Below are 27,136 nucleotides of genomic sequence, written 5' to 3' on the forward strand. Positions count from 1 at the left end.
AATTTCGTAGAGCATTTATATCCAATTAGTAATAGTATATGTCTTTGGTTCCTGATCAAGATCAGTGACCGAATACAATTGTATTCTAAATCATAAAAGTATTATAGAAAATACATAGTTGGCTTTATGCATATAATACCTTGATTCCATAGTTATCATTTTTCCTTCTTGATTCTCATAACGAGATCAACTAGAACATGAGCTAAAGAAAAAAAACTATAACTCAATCTCAATTGACTAGTCTCGTGCTGATAACGTGTTATAAAACATAAGTAATATACTGGAAATAATATAGATAAAGATATATGAATAGTAGAGTGTAAAGATCATCTTATTCAAATGTCTTTATAATGGTGAAAGAACAACTCTATTTATAGGTTGAGAAATCACACACAAAAGTCACCATATTAAGTATCATAATAAATAGATATGTTTTTATCCAAAAAAATTAATAGAACTTAGGAAATATGAATAGTTATTTGTATTAACTCAATGGACAGTCCACTCATTCAATAAATTTATAACAATTATCTTCTTCTTATTCTTTTTTCCTTTTTTGTTAGAGGAAAGAGTGAAAATAGAAATCTAATAAATCAAAAAAAAAAAGCCAAATAATTTATTTTCTATTTAAAGTATTTTAATCTATCATTTGTATGTTACATGACATTTATACTTTTGCCATTAAAAAAAGTTCTATATTTATTCTTATACCTAAATGGGTGTTAGTATAAAAGGTCATTCACCTAAAATAATTATTTATTCAATTAAAAACATAATAGAAGATACTTACTCAAGTTACCTCTCTTAAAATTAATTATTATTATTATTATTATTATTATTATTATTATGGTAGCACACTATCATATATTGTGACAACATAAATATTATTATTGAGTTAGCTATACATATAGTCAATCTCTTTTGTGATCGTTTGTTAACTCATAATTATTAGTTATTTTTTAATTATTATCAACCTAATTTTGATGGAAAAATTATTTGTGCGAAAGGCTAAGCGGGAACATTATCTTATGATTTTTTTATTTTTTTTACAAATTCAGTATCTTAATTTTAAAATTATAGGTTGAAAAATACAAAGGAAACGAACATCTTTTAATTATTAACTAAAGATATTTAAAAAATGCCTACACCTAATCTTCTCCTCAAACACAACCTAATATAGACGAGTTTTTTTAGTTTTATTTTTCTGAAAATATTTAAATGTCTGGTATTTACCTAACTCATTATGGAGTTTCGTTAACATGAAAGATAAATATAAAATAATATATTGAACGAAAATTAGAAAAAAAATATTCACTAGGTCAAAATGTCTTGCCTAAAAAAACTCAATTATCACTTATTACACAAGTAGCCACTTGGTCACATTTCATTTTTAGCATAGTGTAATCTTTTTCATTTTTTTCGTTTTCGTTCTTCTTTCGACTATAAAAGGGCCTCTCCTTCCCTTCTTTCTTGCTTCTTCGTTCGGTTTTCAGTTAAAAATTTCATTGACGCTTTAATCAATAATTTTTTTCAAACTTTTTTGCTTGTCTTCATTAGTGTTTGATTCAACTTTTATGTCTATTTTTCATTTTAAATTGAAAAGGTTTTGCAGAAAATTTTTTATTTTTATTTTAAATAAATTATAAATGTGTTCTTTTTTACCGTGCATTTTGGGAGATCGGATGAACTTGAGTATGCTACTAATTCAGAACAATACCTGGTTGAAGAATACATCGATAATCGTAGTTCAGTCTTTTCAGTCAAGTCACCTTGAGTCAATATTATTTAAAAAATTCGTTTTTGAAGTAGGTTAAAAGTATTTTTTCTTGGTTGATTCACAACAATAATCATTTTATTCAGCAATCTCTGTTGAACAATATGAAAGCATATACAATTCTGATACATAATTATACATTATACATACCTAGTTCTACACTATATACACAATATCAATACATCAGATATACATGTTGCCCTTTTTACTGAGTTTCTTTTCCATCACACGCACAGTTACATCAAAGCCATATATTAACTGCATCAGAAAAACTATAACCTAGTAACCAATAAAGTAGAGTAAGAGCACTGCGAAATCTCAGACTCAAAGAAACCTAATCGAGAAAACACTAATATTTCTTTTCATCAATTCTAATCTTAGCGGATTTCAATGCCAAAAACTATCCGAACATCATAATAATTATATATAAAAAACACTATATATATAGACACATCACTTGCATTAACTAAAATATAAGGGAAAATAAAATTTAACTTTTTTTTTTCTCATATACACATGAAAATTAAATTTGTTATGATGAGACATAATTAAATTTTGGACATTTTCAATAAATCCATGGAAATTTGCAATGTTAACCCTTGCAAAAAAGCCAATGTGTTGGTTTCTCCCTAAAATCTTCTCTCTCAGTGAAAAATTTGTACGTACATAAATACAGATACACATTGCACCAAATCTCATCAGCGAAAACCTCTATCCTCCGTTTCGCCCCCCCTTTTTTCCCCCTTTTTTCTATCTAAATTCTCGATTTTCTTCGATCCTTCGTCTTCGATTGTCACTGTTAGATTCTCAGTAGACCTTTAATCTCATGTTTATACGGTTTTAATCGGATTCATATGATTAAAATTTGTATTTATTGGTAAGAACGTATCGAAATTTCGATCTATGATTATTGGGGGAAGAATCGATTGATTGTTAGGTTGAAATTCGGTGAATTGATTTTATCGGATTTCGGTGATAATTTTTCTGAATCGAATCGGACGGCGGAGATTTGAGGAGAGGGATGGGTAGATAGATAGGTGAAAGTTGAATCGGTTTAAGAGATTGGTAAGCGAAAATGCCAGGGTTAGCGCAGATAAATGATGAGCAAAATGATAATGAAACGGCGGTGTTTAATGCTTCTAGTAAATCGATTTCGAGTAATGGGTTTTGGTCAAAGCATCGCGAGGATATAAGCTACAATCAGCTTCAGAAGGTAGTGATTGAATTTTAATTGGTAACTTGTGAATAGTTTTGCTGTATTTATTGTTTTTGCTGAGTTTTGATGTGTTTTCTGGAGTTCTAAGTGATATACAGATGTTTTTTTTGATCGAATAATGCAATTGTCAGTAAGTGGGATTGAACTGGTTAGGTAGCTGCTTGTTTGTTAGTAGGTTTTACATCTTAATGGATTACTGTTTGTTGCGAATGTAGTGAGGATGTTAGTTTTATTTATATAGTGGTGTAGTTGAAGAATATATTGAAGTAGTAGTAGTAGGTAAAAGGTTATGTTGGTAGAGAATGATTACATCAGTGTGTAAATTTTGAATTGTTCAATGAAATGTGAAAGTTGTGTAAAAATGAAACAGTTTCGATCAAATGCCAAATGTTCCAAAACGGAAAGAATGTCACCGTCTGGATGCAATAAAAAGATAGGGGGTTCTTCGAATTAATTACTTTCTATAGTTTTGGATATCATTAGTATATTACACTGATTCTGTATCAGATAGGCTTTCATGAAAGTGCTGTTTATTACATACCAATGTGCAATAGGTGTAGTTCTCACTTGAATATATTTTTTAACATTGATTAACTATGAGCCGCCCTAATAACTTCTTGCGAACCTTCCTTGTTTCTCTTTCCCCTGTTACTTGATTAGTTCTGGTTGATACGCGCTCCAACAATCGTTATAATTCTAAGTTTGATTAGTCAAGATGTAACACTGGGACAATTATAGAGATGCCCATCTATGAATCAAGTGCTATGTAGTATGTTGTTGGGATAGGTTGGTTACCTTAAGCCCCTAGGGTTTTGGTTTAGTGGTGAGGATGCAGCATGAGATGTGTGGATTGAGCGCGCATCACTAGTTTAAGCCTTGCTGTTGACACAGAGTTGGTATTTAAGTGGAGCAGAATAGAAGGGAGGGTCTATACTTCCCCGAGTTCCGAACATGTGAGAACAATTAGAGTTGGGTCAGTTAATTCATGACTCACAGGGGAATTGTCGGTTATTAAAGGAAAACAACTTGGTTGCCTTAAACTTCATCCTTTTATTGGGACATATCTTGATTTTTATTTTACTTCAGTTTTAGGTGCTTTAATATCAAATGGGAATATCGTTTGGTTATAATATCTGTTATATGTTAAAGGTCTCTTTGTTGTATTGTAGTTCTGGAGTGAGCTATCACCTCAAGCTCGGCAGAAGCTTCTAAAGATTGACAAACAAACTCTCTTTGAGCAAGCTCGTAAGAACATGTACTGTTCTAGATGCAATGGATTACTGCTTGAAGGTTTTTTCCAAATTGTCATGTATGGGAAGTCATTGCAGCATGAGGATGCAGGTGCTCACCGTACTTGCAGCAGAGTAGGGACATTGAAGGATCAATGTGATGGAGAGTTGCATGCAACAACAGGGTCTGAGTATGATGTTCAAGATCCATCTGTCCATCCTTGGGGAGGTCTAACCACAACACGAGATGGGATGCTTACCTTGTTGGATTGTTATCTATATACCAAATCCCTGAAGGGACTTCAAAATGTAAATTTATTTTACCTCATAAATATCTTTTCCTTGTTTTCATCATTTGTTTTCTGAACTTCCGCTTTGAATCAGGTGTTTGACAGTTCACGTGGAAGGGAACGAGAGAGAGAGCTGCTTTATCCTGATGCTTGTGGTGGAGGTGCTAGGGGTTGGATAAGCCAAGGGATGGCAACTTATGGCAGAGGGCATGGAACAAGAGAAACATGTGCTCTTCATACTACCAGACTTTCTGTAGACACATTGGTAGACTTCTGGACTGCCCTGGGGGAAGAGACACGGCAGTCTCTTCTGAAAATGAAGGAAGAGGACTTTATTGAAAGGCTCATGTACCGGTGCGTATAAGGCCCTTTCTTCAGCTTGCTGTCTTTTAAAAACTTACTATTATCCTCTCTGTTTGTCTTATCCATTAATATAATTCCAACATTAGATGTGCTGAATTGATGATTGTTGTTAACTCTGGAATTGCAAGTTCAATTGAGGGGTTAAATTATTTTGTAGTCTCATCCAATGAAACACAATGTTCTGTAGATCAGATGGCTTCCGGATTTGTACTGTTCAAAATCTGATCTTAGAACTTATCTTCTTTAAGTTAATGCAGCATGTGGACTGACTGGAAGAGCATGTCCAAATTGAAATCCAGATATGGTGGAGTTTCCTTGAGTTACATTAAGCGTAGAGACAACAACATAGTTAGTGAAATCCTACAAATTGTTGGGGGGGGGGGGTTTACTAAATGTAGAAAAAATTATTAGAAAGATCAATTTCACTTGCTTGAAACGGATATAAATCGCACTTCAGTCATCAATAGCACATGGAGTCTTTTCTCCTGATAATGTTTACCAGATTAGAGAATTTCAAAGCTGGAATAAGGTAGCTCCAATAAAATTCAGGTTGTGGGACTTTTTCAGCAAAGGCTACCTAGGTTAAAGAATGCACTCCATTTCGAGTATGTTCAGGGTGATATTTGCAGTTCTGCCGCCTTGAGTGTCTGAAATGTAAGGCTCCACCTTTTCTAATCATTTCCTTGTCAAAATGAATGATGTCTATGCAGATTTTGAATTTTGTACCGCTATTTTTGGAGTAATAAATTGGAAAAATCAGTTGTAAAGCTGTCTAGGTTTATGCTTATTAAGGACTTTCTTCTTGACACAGGAAACTCTTACAGTGACTAACTTAATGATAGTTTGTTCCAATTACATATGGTGAAGGACCTCTGGCACAATAATTAGCGTTCCGTCAAGTTTCTTATGTGCACCAAATCTTGTCTTGCTTGGAGCTTGTTTATTTTCTGTCCATACTTTGGGAATATAACCAGATAAAATAAAATGATGACACCAGACCCCTCCCTTTTAATTGTTGAGGCCTGGGAGTATATAGTAGTCTTTTATTAGCTTCCCAAATTAAAGGATATATGCATTTGGCAGCTAATTATGCTTTCATTTGCTTGGTGCCTGTGGGTAGATGTCCGGATCTTCAATTTTCATGAGCTATTAATTTGCCATGGGTTCATTTATAGTATAAAGTCAGTGGGACCAGATACCTTGCCTTCGCTCTGTCTGTGTTATTTTGTTTTAGAGAAATAATGACATCATACATGAGGTCATGGGAAGGTTCAGGAATCTGCCACACGAGTGTCGTGTCATTGCCAGTTGATCTTTTTGTTACTGTAGGTGTTTGGTACCGTATGTTCTTTGCAATTGGGTTTCAGGAATGGATAAGATTATTTTACGCTGTGATAGAACTACATCTAATTGGTGACAATGAAGAGTGGTGGAAAAAGTTTGTAGATATATATCGTGGAACAATTGTTGGAAAATAAGTTTCTTTGATAAGTTTCTTTGGACTTCATCGTCATGGTTCAAAAATTTAAATTGACATGGTCTAGAAGCCGCTAGACTAATGGTGAGATGTGCAAAAGCTAAACTGTTTCTGTTTCTCACCTGAAGCATCACCTAATCAATGTTGGCCTTTTTAAGAATAGACAACGTTTTCTTTAAGGAACTTAATATCAGCAATGCTACGAGCATATGTTTCTACCTTTTACCATGCTGGAAGTTGAGTTCAGGTTATGATGTGGTATGATGTTAGGAAAAATCTAGACTAGAAATCTTTATATTTGCCTGCTCTATGTTAGCAAAGTTAATATCCAGTTTGCAGTTGTCATTTGGTTTCCCTGTTTTATGAATGAAATCTGTTCTAATATCTCTAATGACTTAAAGGCAATTCCATCAGATGACTAACTTACTGTGAGTTTGTTGCTTGTCACAGGTTTGATAGCAAGAGATTTTGTAGAGATTGTAGAAGGAATGTTATCCGGGAATTCAAGGAGCTGAAGGAGTTGAAACGCATGCGCAGAGAACCTCATTGCAGTATTTGGTTTTGTGTTGCTGATGCAGCATTCCAGTATGAGGTGTGATCAGTTCTTTATGTTCATCTCTTTCATTGTTCATGTGGTGTGCAATGTATGAAGTGGAAACAAGCTAGTTTATGCCTAATTTCATTTTTCCATGGATATCTTATAGGGAACCGATATTTGCCTTTTCTAAAATACCATTTTAATTTTTGGATTTAACAAAACTTAGCCCTTTCTTCTACCCTTCTAGTTTTTAGTTTCATGGATTATTAGTAAATTGTTCCCATTTTGGTCAATGTTTTCAGTTGTGTTAAAAGGACTTGAGAGTGAATCAGTGGCCCCAACTCCCCCCTTCCGCTACACCATCCCAACTACCCACCAAATGTGGAATTAAAGGCGAGCAAACATGGAGACCTAAACTTCTAATGCTACTGACAAAAAATGCTACCACTCCTAGAACTTAGTGCAGATAAAGTGAAAAGGCTGTTATTTGCACCAAGATTAATGCCATTTAACTCTCTCGTGTTCAGGTTTCCCACGACACAATTGTAGCTGACTGGCATCAGGCGTTCATTGATACCTTTGGGACATATCATCACTTTGAATGGGCAGTTGGAACTGGAGAAGGAAAATGTGATATATTGGACTATGAAAATGTTGGCTTGAGTGGAAGAGTGCAAGTCAGTGGTCTAGACTTGAGTGGTTTCAATGCCTGCTATATCACTCTACGGGCATGGAAACTGGATGGTAGATGTACTGAACTTTCTGTCAAAGCACATGCATTGAAGGGTCAACAGTGTGTACATTGCCGGCTTGTGGTTGGGGATGGTTTTGTTACAATAACAAGAGGGGAAAGCATTAGGAGGTTCTTTGAGCATGCTGAAGAGGCTGAAGAAGAAGAGGTAGTCAAATTTGTTAGGCTTATTAACCATGCCTCCTGTCTCCACTATGATTGTCTATAGTTGCTTCTTTGGATGGTATGGTATTCTTTATGTCAGAACTTCTCACCTTATGGATATTACTTGATGTTCTCTTTTCAGGATGAGGATTCCATGGACAAGGATGGAAATGAACTAGATGGTGAATGCTCTCGTCCTCAAAAACATGCCAAGAGTCCTGAACTTGCTCGGGAATTTCTTCTAGATGCCGCAACTGTAATTTTTAAGGAGCAGGCAAGTCTCTCCTTTGCTTCTTTTGTCATTAATGAAGGGCCTTAGTCAACTGTCAAGCTGCTCTTAGAGTGGCTCTACTTTGATCCTTTTTACTCTTCAGTTTATTTACTTGGATATAATTATTAATAAAATACTGATTTGCTATATTAAATGCCTCTGCAGCAATAGAGAGGTTTATCGTCTGCTTTGCTTGGGATTCTAGCTACTTCCTTCCTGACAATCTTTTTTGCCTGTATGCTGCCTAGTTTAGTTATAGAAATAACTTTAATCATATACCTACATGGCTCTAAGTAGTATTTCTAGCTACTTCCTTCCTGACAATCTTTGTTTTTTCTGTGGTATTTCTAAAAGTTGGGAGACCTAAAACAATGTAACATAGTAGATATTTTAATGTCCTATGCTTAGTCGTTGCAAGTCTGGTTCTTTATTCTTTCTGTGATGGGGATTTGCTCTGATACGCTCTACAATTACATGAATCTGCCTTAAAAAGTTGAGGTCTCCGTTTCTTGGACCTAGACTTTCTTAGACAATTGATTTCATCTTTTGGTCATTGTAGTGCTTGGAAGTCTTTTGACACTGAAATTATTTGCAGGTTGAAAAAGCTTTTAGAGAAGGAACTGCACGGCAAAATGCACATAGCATATTTGTATGTCTTGCATTGAAGTTGCTGGAGGAGCGCATTCATGTTGCCTGCAAGGAGATAGTTACTTTAGAAAAGCAGGTATTAGTAGTTATAATTCTGGTGTTGGAAGTTCTACTTGTGAGATTATTATGCCATTTCCAATTTTCAGAGGCATATTTCTAAATCTTTGATAATCTGTGCAGATGAAACTTCTGGAGGAAGAAGAGAAGGAAAAACGTGAAGAAGAAGAACGCAAGGAGAGGAGGAGGATAAAAGAAAAGGAAAAGAAGCTGCGGAGGAAGGAGAGATTAAGAGAAAAAGAAAAGGATAGAGAGAAGAAAAGTTGCGACTCAAACCAAAGTAATTTTGCCCCTGATGATGTTTCAAAGGAGGAATTATCACCTAACGTTCATGAGGAATCTAATCTTATGGGCTATACAGACTCGGTAAGTGAAGCTGGTGAAGTTAATTTATCCAGCCCTTTATCGCCGAATGATGAAGATGATCTACTTTTGGATGGATATAATCACCCAAGCGTGCAAATCAACTCTGATGATTATTTTGAGGAATTCAGTATGAATGAGGGTAATGGCTCATTTCCAGCTGACCATATGAGAAATTCTGGGAGGTTGAAATTTCGAAAAGAATTTGAACCAGATTCAAGCTTGAAATGGTTTGATGGACGTCGATTTGCTGTTTCAGGCAGTGGAGGTGCGGCAAGTAAGTATGAGCCAAGACATCGCTGTGATAACTTTGAAGCTTCAAGGAGTACCAACAGGTTAAATAAGCCATTAAGAAGTAATGCTGCAAAGTCCAGCATGAAAGATGGTGCCTCTAAGTTTGCTGAGAAGTTGAATTGTTCCAATATCAGGAAGTATGACCGATATGAATCCTCAGATTGCAGCTGTAACCAACACAGTGACGACAGAGCTAAGTTGTACCCACACATGGCCAGAGGAATCGGGAACAATAAACCTGTGAGTAAGTTAGGATGCGAATCAGATATCTCCAAGCCCTACTATGGAACCAAATATAATCAGGTTGAATATCTGCGTGAAAATTGTGCAAGACCCAAAAGCAAAATGGCTATACGTAATAATCTGTCTAGTAGAGATTCATCTGTTATTAAGAAGGTATGGGAACCAACGGAATTGCGAAAGAAATATCCAAGGAGCAGCTCTGACTCTGATGTTACCTTGAGATCTTCAACTTTCCAGATTGAGAGCACCGGAATTGATAAGCATCCTGAGCCTTCTATTTCTAATAATTTGGGAGTTTCCAGTTCGCTTCAGTTAAATGAAGAAAAGGGCATACAAGAATTAAGAAAGTCTAGTTCTGAAACTAAAAGCAACTGTACAAGTGGTTTTCACTTGGAAGATAAATCACTTTGTTATGTGAAAGAAGTGGCTGAAGATGAAGTTGATTCTTGTCTGATCCCGAGGTCTTCCTCTCAGAGGACTTTGGGTTTATCACAAAGCAGCTCTTCTAATTCTGATAATTGCTCATCCTGCCTTAGTGAGGGAGACAGTGCTACATCCTTTTCAAATCCACATAATTCAGAATCATCATCGACGTCAGATTCAGAAGATTGCAGCAAAAACTCTGAAGGAAGAGAAACTTCTGAAGTTATGCAGAATGCTTTTGCTGAATGCTACGAAGTTGCACAAGAAAAAAGAACTGCTACTGCTAAAGGTGAGGATGTCAGTTCCCTGACACCAAATTCTGTAGGAACTACTGTGGGAAGTTTCCCGACCACAGCTGCTTCAACAAATGCAAATGTGAATGGGACTCTTGGCATGCGACCTCAATCCTTGCGTCCACCAGTCCACAGTCAAGGCACACACTTCCCAAGGTTTCAAGTTCCTGCAATGGACTATTATTATCAAACTCCACCTTCTTGGGCGACTGCTCCTGTTAATGGGTTCATTCCATTTCCTCATCCAAACCATTATGTATTTGCTACTCCATTTTCATATGGTTTAAATGCGAATGCCCATTTCATGCAGCATGGTGCCCTGCAGCATCTGATCCCTCCACCCATCAACCATGGCCACTTGCCTGTTTTTCAGTCAGTTGCTCCAACCAGTGACAGATGCATCAAGGAAAATGCCAGGGTTTCAACAGTTGGTAGGTTAAAAGAGGAAGCTAATGTCCAAAGGATGGCTCCAGTAGGACAGCACACAATGGAGAAGTCAACGACTGGTGGATCCGGTGAAACTGAGGAGTCTAGAAATTCAGGCTTCTCTCTTTTCTCTTTCACACCCGATCCTTTTTCTTTAAAAGAAGGGATGGCGAGGAACTTATCTTCAAATTTGACAACGAATCACATTGCGGGTGAAAGTGGCTGCAATAAGAAAGAACCCATTGAAGAGTACAATCCATTTGCAAATCGAATTGAGTTTCCCTTTGCCGATATAGTTAGATAGAGAAGGTGGCTGCCTGCCTGAGATTTCAGTTTCTATCCTCTGCTGAGTGATGGAAGTTTGAGAACTTGTAATTTTGGTGCACAATAATCCACCTCAGGATTTTTTTTTTATTTTACCTTGTCATGACTTCCTTTATATGGTTTGATTTGCTTTAAGTTTTTAAATTGTCTTTTTTTTTTTTTTCTGATGCAAGGAGAGTAAAAGTTGAGTTGAGAGGATGTCATATATTTCAATGTCTTTACAGACTATTGTGGTTCTTGGTTGGCAAGAAGAAGATATCCGTTATTATTATATTTAGAATCACAGTTATTCAGTTTGGTTATTACTTGTTCGCTTGGAATCTGACCACTCTTTCATTTGTTTAGGATCAAGCTTGGTCATTGTCCAACTATGTATTCTGCAAATCATTCAGCAGCGGAAGTCTAACCGTGTAAAGTATTTGACATGTAATCTGTAGATGTATTTTCCATTATGAAAAGTACTATTTGGTCACAAGCAGTGTTTCTCTAAAATGTAATTTGCCTATTTATCTTCCATTTCTTTATGCTGTCATTTGGTTGTAGTATAAATTATTCATCAACTAGTCATTTGTGTGAACTGGAGCTTCGACGGCTGCCTAAGTTGGGACATTTATTTCTGACTAACCATGCATGCTCTTAAGCCTGAAATGAGCACGTTTGTCCAACAGGGAATATTCATTTCTTCTGTCTGATCAAGTAAATGTGAACTGCTGATCAGATATATAATTGATGTTGAACAATCTTAACATGAACTGTTCCGTGGGGGAGTGGTTAAGCTTGGTTTTTTCCACCTGGCGCGCGAGCAAAGTGTGTTCCATCACATTTTTCTATTTTATTTTGAGAGCAGAATACGTATTTCTAAATTTTTATTCAAGATATAACACACTTTCAAATGGTGAACAAAATAAGCCTACATTTTACTTTAAACCCAAAACTAAAATCAATACATGATCTTCTTCTTTTTTAAGAAAAAAAATTTCTATAGGAGTGATATATATTTCATTAAGCTAGACGCATTTGTTCTATCACTATTTCACTTTAAAAGCAAAAATCATATATTTTATCATATAAAATCAATGCATCAAAAAGAAAGAAAAAAACTCGACTGTTTATATTTGATATTGCCAAACGTTGAGATTGTTAGAATTCTTAGGTTAAACAAATAACATTCAACTCACTTATTAAAAAAGATAACTCTTGAACAACCTTGATGAAACTTCTGGCGGACTGTTGTCATATCTTGAAGACTTGCCTAGTGCAGTGTACGTCTCTTATATGTGAAGGCTATTACAATCGAGGGAAGTTTACCCCTGTGTGCACCCTAAGGGTAGCGATTGCAAGTTTCGTTGTCATAAAAAGTCGAGTGCCTATTTTATAATTACCATCGCATTTAAAATAAAATCCTACCAGGTAACTCTGTTTACCAAAGTTTAGAAACAAGAAAGGATATACTTTGCCAAAAATTAGAGAGAGAGTGTATACTTTTCCATTTTTTCTTTGAGCACTTGACAAGCAAGATGAAAATTCCAAAAAGAAGCATATACTTTATCGTTTTTTCTTCTTTATAGTGTCTGCCATTGCAAGAAAGCACATATTCTGGAAAGGTCGTAACATGAGTTTGAGTGAAGGAAGCTATGGAATCAGATGTTCACTACTTTACTATGTTAGCTAATCAATACTCTCACTTTAATTTGTTAGCTAATCAATACTCTCACTTTAAAGATATTATTTTGAGAGCTTATAAATTTCTGCGAATTTGTTGCTTGGAATAACACAATCAAACTCTCCCTTGACTCTCTTAAGCATTCATTTTCATAACATTTGCTACTCTTTGATTTTCATACCAAATTCTCCATTCTTTCGTTTTCATACCAAGTTCTCTCACATTGATTTTCATACCAAATTCTCTCATATTGCTACTCGTTGATTTTCATACCAAATTCTCTCACATCGCCACTCTTTGATTTTCATACCTAATTCTTCATTTCCGCTTGATCTGATATTTCATTTTCACACCTTTACTTCCCAGTAGCAGAGTTCAGACTTGATAGTTGAAAAAAAGCTCTATCTTTGATATGGAATTCTTATCTACTATTGTGGGGAATGTCACTGCTTTCTTGATGCAGCCAATAGAGCAAGGCATTAGGTATTTATATTACTACAACACTAACATCACATCTATGGGAAAAGAATCTGATAAGCTGAAGACATCAAAAGTGAAGTGCAGCGAAGAGAAGAAGATGCCCGGGGAAACTTGCATTGCATTTCACTCACTGGCGAGGCTTGGTTAACTAGTGTTGATACCACTATTGCACAGGTGGATGATGTAATGAGAAGTAGAGCTGAGGTTCAAAAAGGTTGCTTTTATGGTTGGTGTCCAAACTTGAAGTCACGTTACTCCCTCAGCAGGAGAGCCAAGAAAATTACACAGGAGTTAACTGAACTTCAAAGTGACGGCACCAATCCAAATATAATCTCCTTTGATCGTCGAGTTCAAAGTGAGGCTATATATAGTAACAATACTGAGAAGTTTAACTCCAGAAAATTGAACGAGGAGGAGATCATGGCAGCTGTGAGAGATGAAGGGGTCACTATGATTGGGATATGTGGTATGGGTGGTGTCGGTAAAACAACACTCGCTGAGAAAATCAGACTAAAGGAGAAACAACAAGGGTTCTTCAAAGATGTTGTCATGGTAACTGTCAGTCAACAACCTGACTTGAAAAAACTTCAAGGTCAGATCGCACAAGGACTCGGGTTGACATTAGAAGGGGATAATTTGTTGATTCGTGGAGATCAGCTGCGTACAAGGCTAATGGATCAGAACAGCCGCAACCTTATAATCTTGGATGATGTTTGGAAGGCTATTCCTGATCTAGACAAACTTGGAATTCCCAGCGGTAGCAACCCCAACCATCGGTGCAAAGTGATATTGACGACGCGATTCCGAAATGTTTGTGAAGCAATGGAAGCTCAAAAGATCATAGAAGTTGGAATATTATCCAAAGAGGAAGCATGGAGCCTTTTCAGGCAGAAAGTGGGTGATTTTGTCGATGATTCATCTCTTCAAGGCATAGCAAAAGAGGTTGCCAATGAATGCAAGGGGCTGCCGCTTGCAATTATTACAGTTGCAGGAGCACTAAAAAAGCATAAAAACAAGCGTTCGTGGGACTGTGCCCTTGAAGAATTACGCGGTAAAGTAACAGTAAGTATCCGTGAAGTGCCTGAAGAGTTGTATAAACCTCTATGGCTAAGCTATGATTACTTGGGAACTAATGAAACCAAATACCTCTTTTTGCTTTGTTCCTTGTTCGAGGAAGATAGTAATATTGGGATTGAAGAATTGCTTAAATATGGAATGGGGCTTCACATCTTTCCAGGAGTCAAAAATTTAGAACAAGCAAGAAACAAGATGTATTCTCTGTCAGAAACATTGCAAGATGGTTTTTTGTAATCCCAAGGTTCAGAAAAATATCATGTGAAAATGCATGATGTGGTCCGTGATGTGGCTAAATATATTGCGTCTGAGGGAGAGCATAACTTTATGGTAAGTCATGATGTGAACTCAAAAGAGTTTCCAAGAAAAGACTCTTACGACCAATACAGTCACATGTCAATTGTTGCAAATAAATTTGATGAGCATCCTAGACCAATAATTTGCACAAAACTGAAGCTTTTAATGTTGAGACTCTGTTCTGAAGATCCATTCAAACTACAGGACAATTTTTTTGATGAAATGAGTAACCTCAATGTCTTGAGTCTGAGTGGATACTACTATGTGAAGCCCATTCTGCTTTTTCCTTCATCCAATAAGAGGTTGTCGAGTCTGTTTTTTCCTGCATCCATTAGGAGGTTGTCAAGTCTGAGGACTCTGTGTCTGAGTGATTTAAGGTTGAATGACATGTCCTTTATTGGGGAACTTGTCGAATTAAACATTCTGAGCATAAGAGATTGTGAGTTAGATGAGCTGCCAGAGGAGATAGGAAAATTGAGCAAGCTAATTATGTTAGAGTTTCGGAATAAGATTAATCCACTTAAAAGGATTTCAGGAGGGGTGTTATCAAAACTAGCTCAATTGGAGGAGCTACATATTGTGGGAGTAAAAGATTTGAGTGATGTGATGTACAGTAACCTTGACCTTCCCTCCAAGTTGACACGGTACAATCTTGATATGGTTGGGATTTCAAACAGCTATGATTACGACAAGAGTATTGCTTTAGAGGTCACGGAGACTGCCCCATTGGGTGATTGGATCTGCCACCTGTTGAAGGAGAGTGAATGTGTAATTTCAACAGGAAATGTCTCTAATAATGTGTTGACTGAGTTGCAACTGAATGAATTTCAGAACGTGAAATGTCTCCACATCTCTGATTGTGATTTAGTGACACATTTATTGAAGAGGACACATGAAGTAATCAATTTATATGAGTTGCACCTTGGCTCTCTGAGATGCCTGACTCACTTTTGCAGTGACACTGTCAAGGGGATTGAGTTCCCTCAATTAAGGAAAATGTCGTTATGGAACTTACCTGAGTTTCAAAGTTTCAGTCCTACAGCCAACAGTGACTCAAATCCTCTTTTTGATGAAAAGGTTTGCTTCTTATCACCACCTTTTACTTGAGCATTAAACATATTTAATTACTTAAACAAAGTCTATATCCTTTTTGTCTAACTAGTGAAAAAATAATTTGTTATTTGTTATTTAAAAAAGACTATATTTGATGTGACTTTTTTTATCCAACGGTTATTTTAAGTTTTAAATATCTCCCATATAGATCTATTAACTTATCATTATTTGAGTCTCATATTCTTATTTCATTTTTTAGTTTGAAAACAAATATATATGGAAAAGAAAAAAAAAGTAAGAACAAATTTTAAGACGATAATGCCTTAAATTACGTGAAATGATAAAAAATGACCTCAATTTATAATTTAGTTCAAAATTTTCTTGTCCTCAATACTTTGGTCCAAAAATATTATTTTCCTTGGTAGTTTGTTCTTGAAATGTTCCTATGTTATTGAGTCAAAAATATTTTTTTCAGTATAAACATAGTATTTCTTTTCTTTTAAAACAAATCTTATTCCTATTAAAAGATAATATTACTTTTTAGTACTCTATTCTTGTTTTCTTTATTTTAAAATTATTTTAACTATTAAAATGTACCCTTCAAACGGATAATATATGTCATATATATAAGATCATAATAAATCAACCATTCATTTTCATTTTGATATTTATAATAAAATAAGAAATATTTTTAGTGTTATTTTTTTTTCCAAATTGAAGTAGGATAAACATTTGTTAATTAAAAAATATCATTAGGAAAAGAATGTGTTCAAAAAGATAATAAATAATATATTTGTTTAAAAATGATATTTTTGCCTTATTACAGTAAAGGCATTTTCGACCATTTTTTCGTTTATTTTTTATATTTGCAGAAAAATGGGACATTTATAATAAATTTTATAAGAAGGTGAGTGAAACCTAAAATATTCATTGAATTAAGGGAAAAGAGGCAAGTATACTGCTCAACTTTGTGATTTTGAGCATATATACCTCTGTCGTTCAATATATGGTGCATAATTCTCTTTTTTGTTAATAAATTCATATTTATTTACTGATATATTATTATAAGTGGGAACAAAAAAATTGAAATATCAAAATAACCTTATATAGTTGAGTTACTATAATAATACCATTATATTATTTTTATTGATTATTATTATAATTATTGTTATTATTATTAAATATTAATTTAAGTTCCATAACAGAAAACTTTTTACATACCACTAAAATGTTACCGTAATAATTTGAAGTGCATTTATGAGTATTCCTTTTGCCATTATCATTGATTTGCATTAACAATTTTTCTTCTTAATTGCTAATTTTGAGCACTTAAAATAATTACCATTTTAGATTAAAAAAACTTAATCATTAGAGAATATGAAGAGAGAGGTTAGAGCATATGGAGAGATTCATACAATATCAATATTTAATTGAAGAGAATACATGATTAGATGTCACAATTTATTATTTTTCACTTCTTAGTAACTTTAATTGCTAAACTTTTTAGCTTCTACAATTAAATATATTCATTCACAACCTTTCATATACACAATTTCTCTCTTTATAAATTGAATAGAAAATATGAGTCCATTATATTTTATATTTTCACATCTTATAGTTCTTATGTAATTTTTTATTCATTGGTCATTTTTTTCTTATTGATATATTGCTTTGTGTAATTAACTTATTTCATATTGTATGGAAATATAGTGTTAGATATTTGGCGATCTTGACAAATCATATAATTGAAATAGTAAACCTTTTTTTTACCAATAAATATAATGTATCCCACATGATTAAAAGAAAATTTTTTTATCAATACAATCAGAAATTCTTCAAATTCTATTGATCTTTGCAAGTTGCAACCTTAGTTGAATGTTTTATCAGTAACATCATTTTTACCCATTAAATATTGTATAATGCATCAATTATTCTAAAATAATTATATCATTTGAAATGTTTGATATCAAATAACATAAAATACACGTGCAACATACGTGTTCGAGAACTAGTTAAAAAAAATATATAATAGTGATTTTTTAATTTCAAAAATGTCATGTGTCTTTCAAAAACTCTCTCACTTTTTTTCACCCCTCTAGACCCAACCCAAATGGAAAAAGAAATACTAATGTATTTGAGATAACTAAAAAACTTTTTAAAAATAAATGTGTGTAAGGACTTGTGCTCCAACAAAGTTTTATACTTGAACGCTCGCAGGTTTCTTGTCCCAACCTGGAAGAGCTACATATCTTCTGGATTAACAGCATAAGTGCTCTATGCTCTCACCAACTTCCAACTGACTACTTCAACAAACTTCAAACATTGCAAGTAGACAGATGTGGAAAATTAAGAAACTTGATGTCTCCATCAGTGGCCAAAGGTCTTCTGAATCTCCAATGCCTATGGATAGAAGACTGTGAATCAATGGAAGAAGTGATCACAAAAGGAGAAGGAATCATCACCTTATTTCCCAAATTGCGATACCTGGATCTTGCCAATCTGCCTAAGCTGGGGCATTTCTTTCTGACGGAGTGTGCTCTTACATTTCCATTTCTCATAAGTGTGGATATTGATGACTGCCCTGAAATGAAGACGTTTGTCCAACATGGAATATCTGTGAGTACACCGAGTCTCAAATGTTACAATGATGTGAAAGTAGATGATCTGAATAAATGGATACAGCAGAGTTTCAATAACAAGGTATATATGTCTTATTCCGCTAGCTACATATTCTCTTTCCGTTTTAGATACTTCATCAACTTTGTTTTACTTAATAAGCTACTCATCTCTCTCTTCTTTAGCATTCTCTGTTTCCTGCAGGAACAAAAAAGCTACGACAAAGATAGTGATGACAACAAAGCTACTGAAGAAGACGAAGTTAGTGATGACGACGAAGCTGAACCTAGTCATGCCACAAGTTAGTAAGTAGTCAATGTAATAATGCAAGTAAAACCTCAAACATCACCTGATACACATGCTCGTGATGGGGGTAACAATCAGAGGCAGATCGACATTATTGTAACCTATATATCCGTTCATCTATTGCCCATAGATCTTGTATATGTATTAGTAATATCTACAAAATAGTTGATTGTGATTTAAACTGTAGAATTCTGTAAACTTTAAATTTGAAATACACCTGTGATTCTAAATTCTTCTTTCATTACATTTACCAGTAGATTGATTTTATCATTCTACTTTGTTTTCTAAGATTGATCATATTACAGGATGATTTTTTTGTTGGAATGAGTAAACCATTCTGCCTTTTTCCAGCATTCATTCGGAGGTTGACAAATCTGAGGACGCTATATATGTATGACTAATTTATGGTTGGATGACATATCCATTATTGGCAAACTTGGAAATTTGGAAATTCTATTCTCAGTTAGATGAGGTGCCAGTGGAGAAAGGAAAATTGAACCAATCTAATTATCTTCGAGTTTTTAAATAAGCATCGAGTACTGTGTTTTTAGTCTTGAAATGAAAATTCTCTTGTTTTTCATTTCTGTTGGTTACGCATAATTATATAGATTTTTAACTTGTAACTTTCAATGTTTCTTTCTTCCAGGCGTAGAATCGCGGCCCATCTAATTTTATTATCAACCCTAAATGTGCTTGGCTCCCTAGACGGATAATATCTCTAGTGTGTTTGTAACTTTAACGAAGCTAGAATTTTGAGTGAATCGGTGTTGTATTCTAGAAAAGCAAGCATAGTAGATTCTGGATAAATTGTTTATACGTATTAAGTGAATTGTAGAACACAAATGTTGGATTTTAAAAAGGTGTGAATGGAAAAATGAAGAGTTGCGACTTTTATAAAGAGTTACGACTTTTATGAAATGTTGCGACTTTTATGAAAAGTTGTGACTTTTATGAAAAGTTGCGACTTTTATGAAAAGTTATGACTTATATGGAAAGTTGTTACTTTTATGAAAGGTGATGACCTTTCTGAAAGATTGTGACTTTTCCAAAGGTTTGTGACCTTTCTGGTAAGGCACAATAAGAACCTTTTCGCACTACCCATTGTTTTCTATAAATTGAGGGATTTCCTCATTTTAATATAGAATTCATGGACTTCTTCTTCAACTACTAAATCTAGTATTCTAAGCGTACTTTACTGCCGTTGAGTGATTCGCTGACACCGGAGTTTTTGGTATCTATACTCTGGTGATTGAGATCATTTTACCCTGGGAGGTCATATTCCAAATCAAACCTCGGATACTAGAGGGGAATAATTTCCTTAAGGGGACACTGTGAGTTCAGTGGACTTGATCTTTTTTCTATTAAAAATTTCCAGATTCTGTTACGTGTTTTACAAATTTTAGATTGGGAAAAGGGTCTGATATACCCCTCAAATTTGTCATTTAGAGCTGATATACCCCTTGTTATGAAAGTGGCTCATATATACCCCTACTTGTAAACAAATGGCACACATATACCCTTACGGAAATGAAAAAATAATAATTTTCAATCTAAATTTTTATTATTTTTTTCTAAAAAATATAATCCCATATGAGTAAATTTAATCCTCGTCAAACATATTTTTTTGACTTTTTTTTGTTTCAATGACTAACTTATAATTATTATTTTGATAATCAAATTTATTTATGTTTCACTAATATTCTTGTAAAACTTATTGTAGATGACCAATTTTTTTTTTGAATACGAAATTAAATTACAATACACACAAAAAAATAGTTTAATTTTTTTTCTTTAAACTAAGGAATGAAAGAAAAAAATAAAATAAGAATAAGAAACTCAAATAATTTTAATAAAAGAAGTCAAAAAATAATTTATGTATGAAAAAAATTAAAATATACCTTGAACTTTTATAGAAGAATCATAGATACCACTAAATAATTTTAAAAAAAAAATTATAAGTAATAAATATAAATTTAAAACTAATTATTTAAAATTCCATTAAATGAAGGGTATATGTGAGCCATTTTGTAACGGCAGGGGTATATGTGAGCCGTTTGTATAACGGTAAGGGTATATATGAGCCACTTTTATAACGAGGGGTGTATCAGCTCCAAATAACAAAGTTGAGGGGTATATCAGACCTTTTTCCCATTTAGATTTGTGAATTAATTTCAGTTCTTCTATTCTTTTGTTCTTCACTGGTTCATTAAACTTGGTAACTTCGTGTTTCTGCAAAGTTTATTGGAATCAGTAAGATTCTTTAGACACATATTAACAACAATTCTTCTTTAAAAAAAATATTTCGTATATTTTTTTTAAATCTGTTTCTGATTTAGTTTCGCTACTAGTTTTAATTTTCTAGTTGTGAAAATGTTCTTAAACTTTGTTGTCTTACAAAGATGTTCAAAGTTTTGTTCTAAGTATGTTTGGAATACAAGATGAACAACAATCTTAAGGAAATTATATACTGTTAGTATTTTTGTATTCTAGTGATTGAGAGAATCTGATCATGGAAATAGAAGATAAATGCATTACTTCTCCATAATTCGTTGCTTTGTTTAGCAACGTCGAAGTGAGAATGTAAAAAGAAAATTTTTATGGTATTTCTTTTAAAGATTACCAGGTAACCTTCTTATTAAATTATCAAAGGAGGAAATAGTTTCTAAGAGTTATCATCTTTGATTTTTTATTTTTTTTTATTATGTGTATCTTTGGAAAAAGATCTGCAAATAATATGTTGTGGAATGAATTTTACTTCGCAAATATTGTTGCTTTTAAAATTTTTTAGTTTGCAAAAATGAGAGACGCATATTTTTGTTTGATAAAATAATATGTCAAATTGTTATAGTTGAAAGACTATTTGATAAGAAAAACATTTCTATGTGATAAAGAATATGTGTTATTCTGTTTGGAGGGAAAAAAAACTTTTGTAGTTTTGTACTCCATGAGAAATGTTAGTGTGTCTGATTTTTGTTGACTAAAAACTTTTGTGGTTTTATACTCTGGATAAATTGGACTATGCAATTGGTTTGAAGAATATGAAAACTTCACATAATAAGTCAGTGTTGTACTTTTGATTTTCTATAAACTTCAATGTAACATAGAAATAAATTGTACAATTTTTTTTGTCCTTATTGTTAGTATTTAAAATACTAAGTGGTATGTCTATTTATGATAGATAAAAAAATACCAGTGACTTAGAATTTGTGATTGTGTGTCTCTATGGAATGAACTTTGACATTGTGTAAACATTGTCAAAGAGAATTGCAGCACTATAAGTCTTTCGTAGAATAATGTTTCCAACATTAAAATATGTGGAAAAACTATTTTCAAATACTTGAAAAATATTTTTGAGATCACATTTGAAATGTGGGGTTATTTGCTTATGATTAGACTTGGTGTCTAATTTAACTTTGGAGCAAAAGATATGAAATTCAATGATACTGTTGTATTATGTTATACCCACAAAATACTTGGAGTACATTTGATATTGTGGTTGTTGAGTTTCTCTATTACTAGTATATAGTGTGACTAGTATGAAACATCCAAATTATATATATATATACTTGTTCAAAATAATTGTGTTCTTTTATGGAAAAAAATATCACTTAAAATGTTGTGATTTTTCATGAAAATATATGTCTATTATAATAAAAGTATTTGCATATACATAAATATTGGTGAATAGTCATTTGTTATGTTTTTGTAAAAATAACATTTGGACTATATTGTCTTTATTGAACCCGATGAAACTTTGTTCATGGGTAGTTCTATAACAATCATATTGAAAGTTATGGAAATGTCCTTCTGAAAATGACATTTGACAATCTAAACAATTCTTCTTTAAAAAAATATTTCATATATTTTTTTTAATCTGTTTCTGATTCTAGTTTCGCTACTAGTTTTAATTTTCTAGTAAGTATGTTTGGAATATAAGATGAACAACAACAAATACATGACAGAACCCATAGACAGGGTTGTAACTCCGCCCCTGATGCCCAGTGAATAACTTAATGAACTGTATACACAAATAAATAAACAAAACTATCTAAATCAACTTCATCAGCAACAACAATTCCCTATTCTACATAAAACATAAAACATTCCCAGTAATATTTGAATAATTTGAAAGACCTTCAGAACTCAATAAAAAATCATGACGACATGCAGCAACCACCACTATTCCCACCAGAATCCGAGTCCTGGCCGGGAACAATGATCCTGGTTCCCTTTAAAGATTGCGACTTCCCATAATCAGCTCCCGGAGCTGCAATGAGCGTATTCTTGCTAATGATTTTATAAATTTCTGTTAAAATTGTCATGAACGCACCCTCGACATTTGTGGATTGAAGTGCTGATGTTTCCATAAAGAAAAGATTCTCCCTTTCTGCGAATTCTTGAGCATCTTCAACTGGTACAGCTCGAAGACTTCCTAGATCACATTTGTTCGCGATGAGCATTATAACTATGTTCTTGTCCGCGTGACCTCTTAGTTCCTCCAGCCATCTAGCCATATGATCGAATGATTGACGTTTTGTTAAGTCATAGACTAGCATCGCGCCAACTGCACCTCGATAATATGCACTTGTTACTGCTCTATACCTGAGATAGAAATGAGATATGATTCATTGAGTTACAACAATTATCAAATTGGCTATACTCTTCAAAAGTAGAGCCTTTTTGAGGATCCCAACAACAAATTTGTCAAGAGTCTGAGCAACATAGCTTAACAAAAGGTAAATGTTTACAGACAAAAATGGGATCTAGGGAGGGTAAGATGTATATAGATCTTACCCCTACTTTTGCAGGGTAGAGAGGTTGTTTCCAAGATACCCTTGACTCAAAAGAGAAGAATTGTAAGTCAAGAAGAAACATACATATTGAAGCTAAACGTGATATAAACCAGTCTTTAAGAAGATTTATCACAAAAACAAGATCATCGTCTCAAATTTCTCAAACAAGTTGGGATCAGCAATATGAATTCTAACTCATAACCATGTCATTCCATTTAGGCTCATCTCGGATAAATACTACACAAAATAAAATATAAAAAGCACTAGGATTTCTCTATATTTTTTTATACCTCTGACAAAACTAATCGATTCCAAGAAATAGTAAACTAATTCTAAGTGAATATACTAGTTAGAACAAAACAACCAAATTCTCCATTGCATCTTTCATTTACATATCAAAATCTACATATTGCTGCTCTTTGAGCTTTCATTTTCACATCAAAATTCACCAACACATATTCTTTTTTAAACTTTCACTTCAGTTACTAATAAAAACAAGTAGCAGAGTTCAGAATAGAGAAAAGGTACTCAACTGGTAACAGAGGAGATCATAGCTATGGATTAATTCCTATCTAAAGTTGTGGAAAGTCGGTAATTCAGTTGATGATCCTTCTCTTCATGACATAGCAAAAGAATGCAAGGGGCTGCCAATTGCAATTGTTACAGTTGCATGATCTAAGAAACCATTAGAGAGATATTTTGGGAATGGAATTGAACTGTTTATGAATTAACATCTAATGTTAATTATTAACTAATTAAAATGCAGTTTATGAATTAACAGTTAAATTAGTGGTAATAAGCTAACTAACTGACTGTAGCTACAGTAATACTAACAGTAACTGCCTAACTAACTTCAATACTCTTCGACCTCATGACTTTCCAAGTGCATGGGCAAATCATCCTTCAAATTTTCTTACTTTTTTCTTCCGGTGTTGAAACTTTAACATGTTTTTCAATATATTCATATATGAATGAACACCATACATACTTGAATCATTTTCAAAAGAAATATTAGGCGGGTATTAATTTAATGGCGACCCCAGAAGCGGGTATCTGTGCACTTCCACCCTGATTTGTTGGATGGGTTTTTTAGAAGGCAAATATTGCTTTAGTTGTTATGCATGTGGTCGTACAATTATATATCTAAAAGAAGAGAGGTAGTGGACTAGTACTTCAGAATTTTGGTAAACAACAAACTTGTTTAGGCTCAGACTTGTCTGAAGCGCGAATAGTACAGCTAACAGGAGACTGCACCTCGAATGTGTGCTGCTGAGAATTCTACCTCTAAATAAAGTGTATTGTTTTGTGATCACACTCGTTTTCAAGATGGATAAGAAGTGATTACATGTATTATCATGTGGATGGATATATCACTGAATTATTAACTAAATGCGAGATTTGGGGATCAAATATCTGTAACTATCCATCAAGTGATAATTCACTTCAATAAATATCTGTAACTTTCCCCTTTTTTCTTCTTTCTATGTCTGCCATTACCACTACTTTAAGACTTGTTAATCACTTTTAGCTGGTCCATAATCTCACTTAGTCTTTATATATTGCCAATCTATTGAATTGTGTTCATTGGAGGACAAAATTAAATTAATTTAAAAGAAAAGTGTGCTTTGTTTTAGTGGTCATAAAGGAAAGTAACAGAGGTAGTGGAGAATATAAAATTTACAAGTTAGGTAAACAACAAACTTCGAAATGTAACTAATGCTCAGCTTATAACTTTCAATGAATATAAAAAAGTAAACTCTTGAACACCCTTGATGAAACTTTTGGCGGACTGTTGTCATATCTTGAAGACTTGCCTAGTGCAGTGTATGTCTCCTATATGTGAAGGCTATTACAATGGAGGGAAGTTTACCCCTATGTGCACCCTAAGGGTAGCGGTTGCAAGTTTCGTTGTCATAAAAAGTCGAGTGCCTATTTTTATAATAACCATCGCATTTAAAATAAAATCCTACCAGGTAACTCTGTTTACCAAAGTTTAGAAACAAGAAAGGATATACTTTGCCAAAAATTAGAGAGAGAGTGTATACTTTTCCATTTTTTCTTTGAGCACTTGACAAGCAAGATGAAAATTCCAAAAAGAAGCATATACTTTATCGTTTTTTCTTCTTTATAGTGTCTGCCATTGCAAGAAAGCACATATTTTGGAAAGGTCGTAACATGAGTTTGAGTGAAGGAAGCTATGGAATCAGATGTTCACTACTTTACTATGTTAGCTAATCAATACTCTCACTTTAAAGATATTATTTTGACAGCTTATAAATTTCTGTGAATTTGTTGCTTGGAATAACACAATCAAACTCTCCCTTGCCTCTTTTAAGCATTCATTTTCATGTCATTTGCTACTCTTTGATTTTCATACCAAATTCTCCATTCTTTCGTTTTCATACCAAGTTCTCTCACATTGATTTTCATACCAAGTTCTCTCATATTGCTACTCGTTGATTTTCATACCAAATTCTCTCACATCACCACTCTTTGATTTTCATACCTAATTCTTCATTTCCGCTCGATCTGATATTTCATTTTCACACCTTTACTTCCCAGTAGCAGAGTTCAGGCTTGATAGTTGAAAAAAAGCTCTATCTTTGCTATGGAATTCCTATCTACTATTGTGGGGAATGTCACTGCTTGCTTGATGCAGCCAATAGAGCGAGGCATTAGGTATTTATATTACTACAACACTAACATCACATCTATGGGAAAAGAATCTGATAAGCTGAAGAACATCAAAAGTGAAGTGCAGCGAAGAGAAGAAGATGCCCGGGGAAACTTACATTGCATTTCACTCACTGGCGAGGCTTGGTTAACTAGTGTTGATACCACTATTGCACAAGTGGATGATGTAATGAGAGGTAGAGCTGAGGTTCAAAAAGGTTGCTTTTATGGTTGGTGTCCAAACTTGAAGTCACGTTACTCCCTCAGCAGGAGAGCCAAGAAAATTACACAGGAGTTAACTGAACTTCAAAGTGACGGCACCAATCCAAATATAATCTCCTTTCGTCGTCGAGTTCAAAGTGAGGCTATATATAGTAACAATACTGAGAAGTTTAACTCCAGAAAATTGAACGAGGAGGAGATCATGGCAGCTGTGAGAGATGAAGGGGTCACTATGATTGGGATATGTGGTATGGGTGGTGTCGGTAAAACAACACTCGCTGAGAAAATCAGACTAAAGGAGAAACAACAAGGGTTCTTCAAAGATGTTGTCATGGTAACTGTCAGTCAACAACCTGACTTGAAAAAACTTCAAGGTCAGATCGCACAAGGACTCGGGTTGACATTAGAAGGGGATAATTTGTTGATTCGTGGAGATCAGCTGCGTACAAGGCTAATGGATCAGAACAGCCGCAACCTTATAATCTTGGATGATGTTTGGAAGGCTATTCCTGATCTAGACAAACTTGGAATTCCCAGCGGTAGCAACCCCAACCATCGGTGCAAAGTGATATTGACGACGCGATTCCGAAATGTTTGTGAAGCAATGGAAGCTCAAAAGATCATAGAAGTTGGAATATTATCCAAAGAGGAAGCATGGAGCCTTTTCAGGCAGAAAGTCGGTGATTTTGTCGATGATTCATCTCTTCAAGGTATAGCAAAAGAGGTTGCCAATGAATGCAAGGGGCTGCCGCTTGCAATTATTACAGTTGCAGGAGCACTAAAAAAGCATAAAAACAAGCGTTCATGGGACCGTGCCCTTGAAGAATTACGCGGT

General features: G+C 34.1%; 3 protein-coding genes and 1 pseudogene across 3 annotated transcripts in view; 3 read left to right on the forward strand and 1 right to left on the reverse strand.

The window, feature by feature from the left end:
- Nucleotides 1–2,396: 2,396 nt before the first annotated feature.
- On the forward strand, nucleotides 2,397–11,429 carry LOC107002249. Its single transcript, XM_015200193.2, has 8 exons — nucleotides 2,397–2,987; nucleotides 4,160–4,528; nucleotides 4,604–4,863; nucleotides 6,800–6,941; nucleotides 7,415–7,786; nucleotides 7,925–8,056; nucleotides 8,649–8,777; nucleotides 8,882–11,429. The coding sequence occupies exons 1-8, from the start codon at nucleotides 2,850–2,852 to the stop codon at nucleotides 11,102–11,104; spliced, it is 3,765 nt and encodes a 1,254-aa protein (XP_015055679.1). The 5' UTR covers nucleotides 2,397–2,849; the 3' UTR covers nucleotides 11,105–11,429.
- A 1,390-nt stretch (nucleotides 11,430–12,819) lies between these two features.
- On the forward strand, nucleotides 12,820–18,829 carry LOC107032139 (annotated as a pseudogene).
- Nucleotides 18,830–22,624: 3,795 nt separating this feature from the next.
- Nucleotides 22,625–23,238, reverse strand: LOC107001610 (ras-related protein RABA4d-like; the record flags this gene model as incomplete). The annotated part of the gene is made up of 1 exon (XM_027912170.1): nucleotides 22,625–23,238. A coding segment is annotated over one exon (471 nt), but the record flags the coding sequence as incomplete, so codon positions are not given.
- A 2,343-nt stretch (nucleotides 23,239–25,581) lies between these two features.
- LOC107032140 (probable disease resistance protein At4g27220) overlaps nucleotides 25,582–27,136 on the forward strand; it is a 5,673-nt gene continuing 4,118 nt past the window's right edge. The window contains 1 exon segment of the mRNA XM_027912171.1: nucleotides 25,582–26,675. Within this exon segment, the coding sequence (XP_027767972.1) occupies nucleotides 26,015–26,675 (661 nt within the window). The 5' untranslated portion in view covers nucleotides 25,582–26,014.

The sequence above is a fragment of the Solanum pennellii genome, chromosome 10, assembly GCF_001406875.1.
Source record: "Solanum pennellii chromosome 10, SPENNV200".
NCBI classification, from domain to species: domain Eukaryota; kingdom Viridiplantae; phylum Streptophyta; class Magnoliopsida; order Solanales; family Solanaceae; genus Solanum; species Solanum pennellii.

Coding starts and splice junctions, on each gene's coding strand:
- LOC107002249 (XM_015200193.2), top strand. CDS start 2,850: ATGCCAGGGTTAGCGCAGATAAATGATGAGCAAAATGATAATGAAACG. Junction 4,864..6,799: donor ATTGAAAGGCTCATGTACCG/GTGCGTATAAGG, acceptor TGCTTGTCACAG/GTTTGATAGCAAGAGATTTT. Junction 7,787..7,924: donor AAGAGGCTGAAGAAGAAGAG/GTAGTCAAATTT, acceptor TTCTCTTTTCAG/GATGAGGATTCCATGGACAA.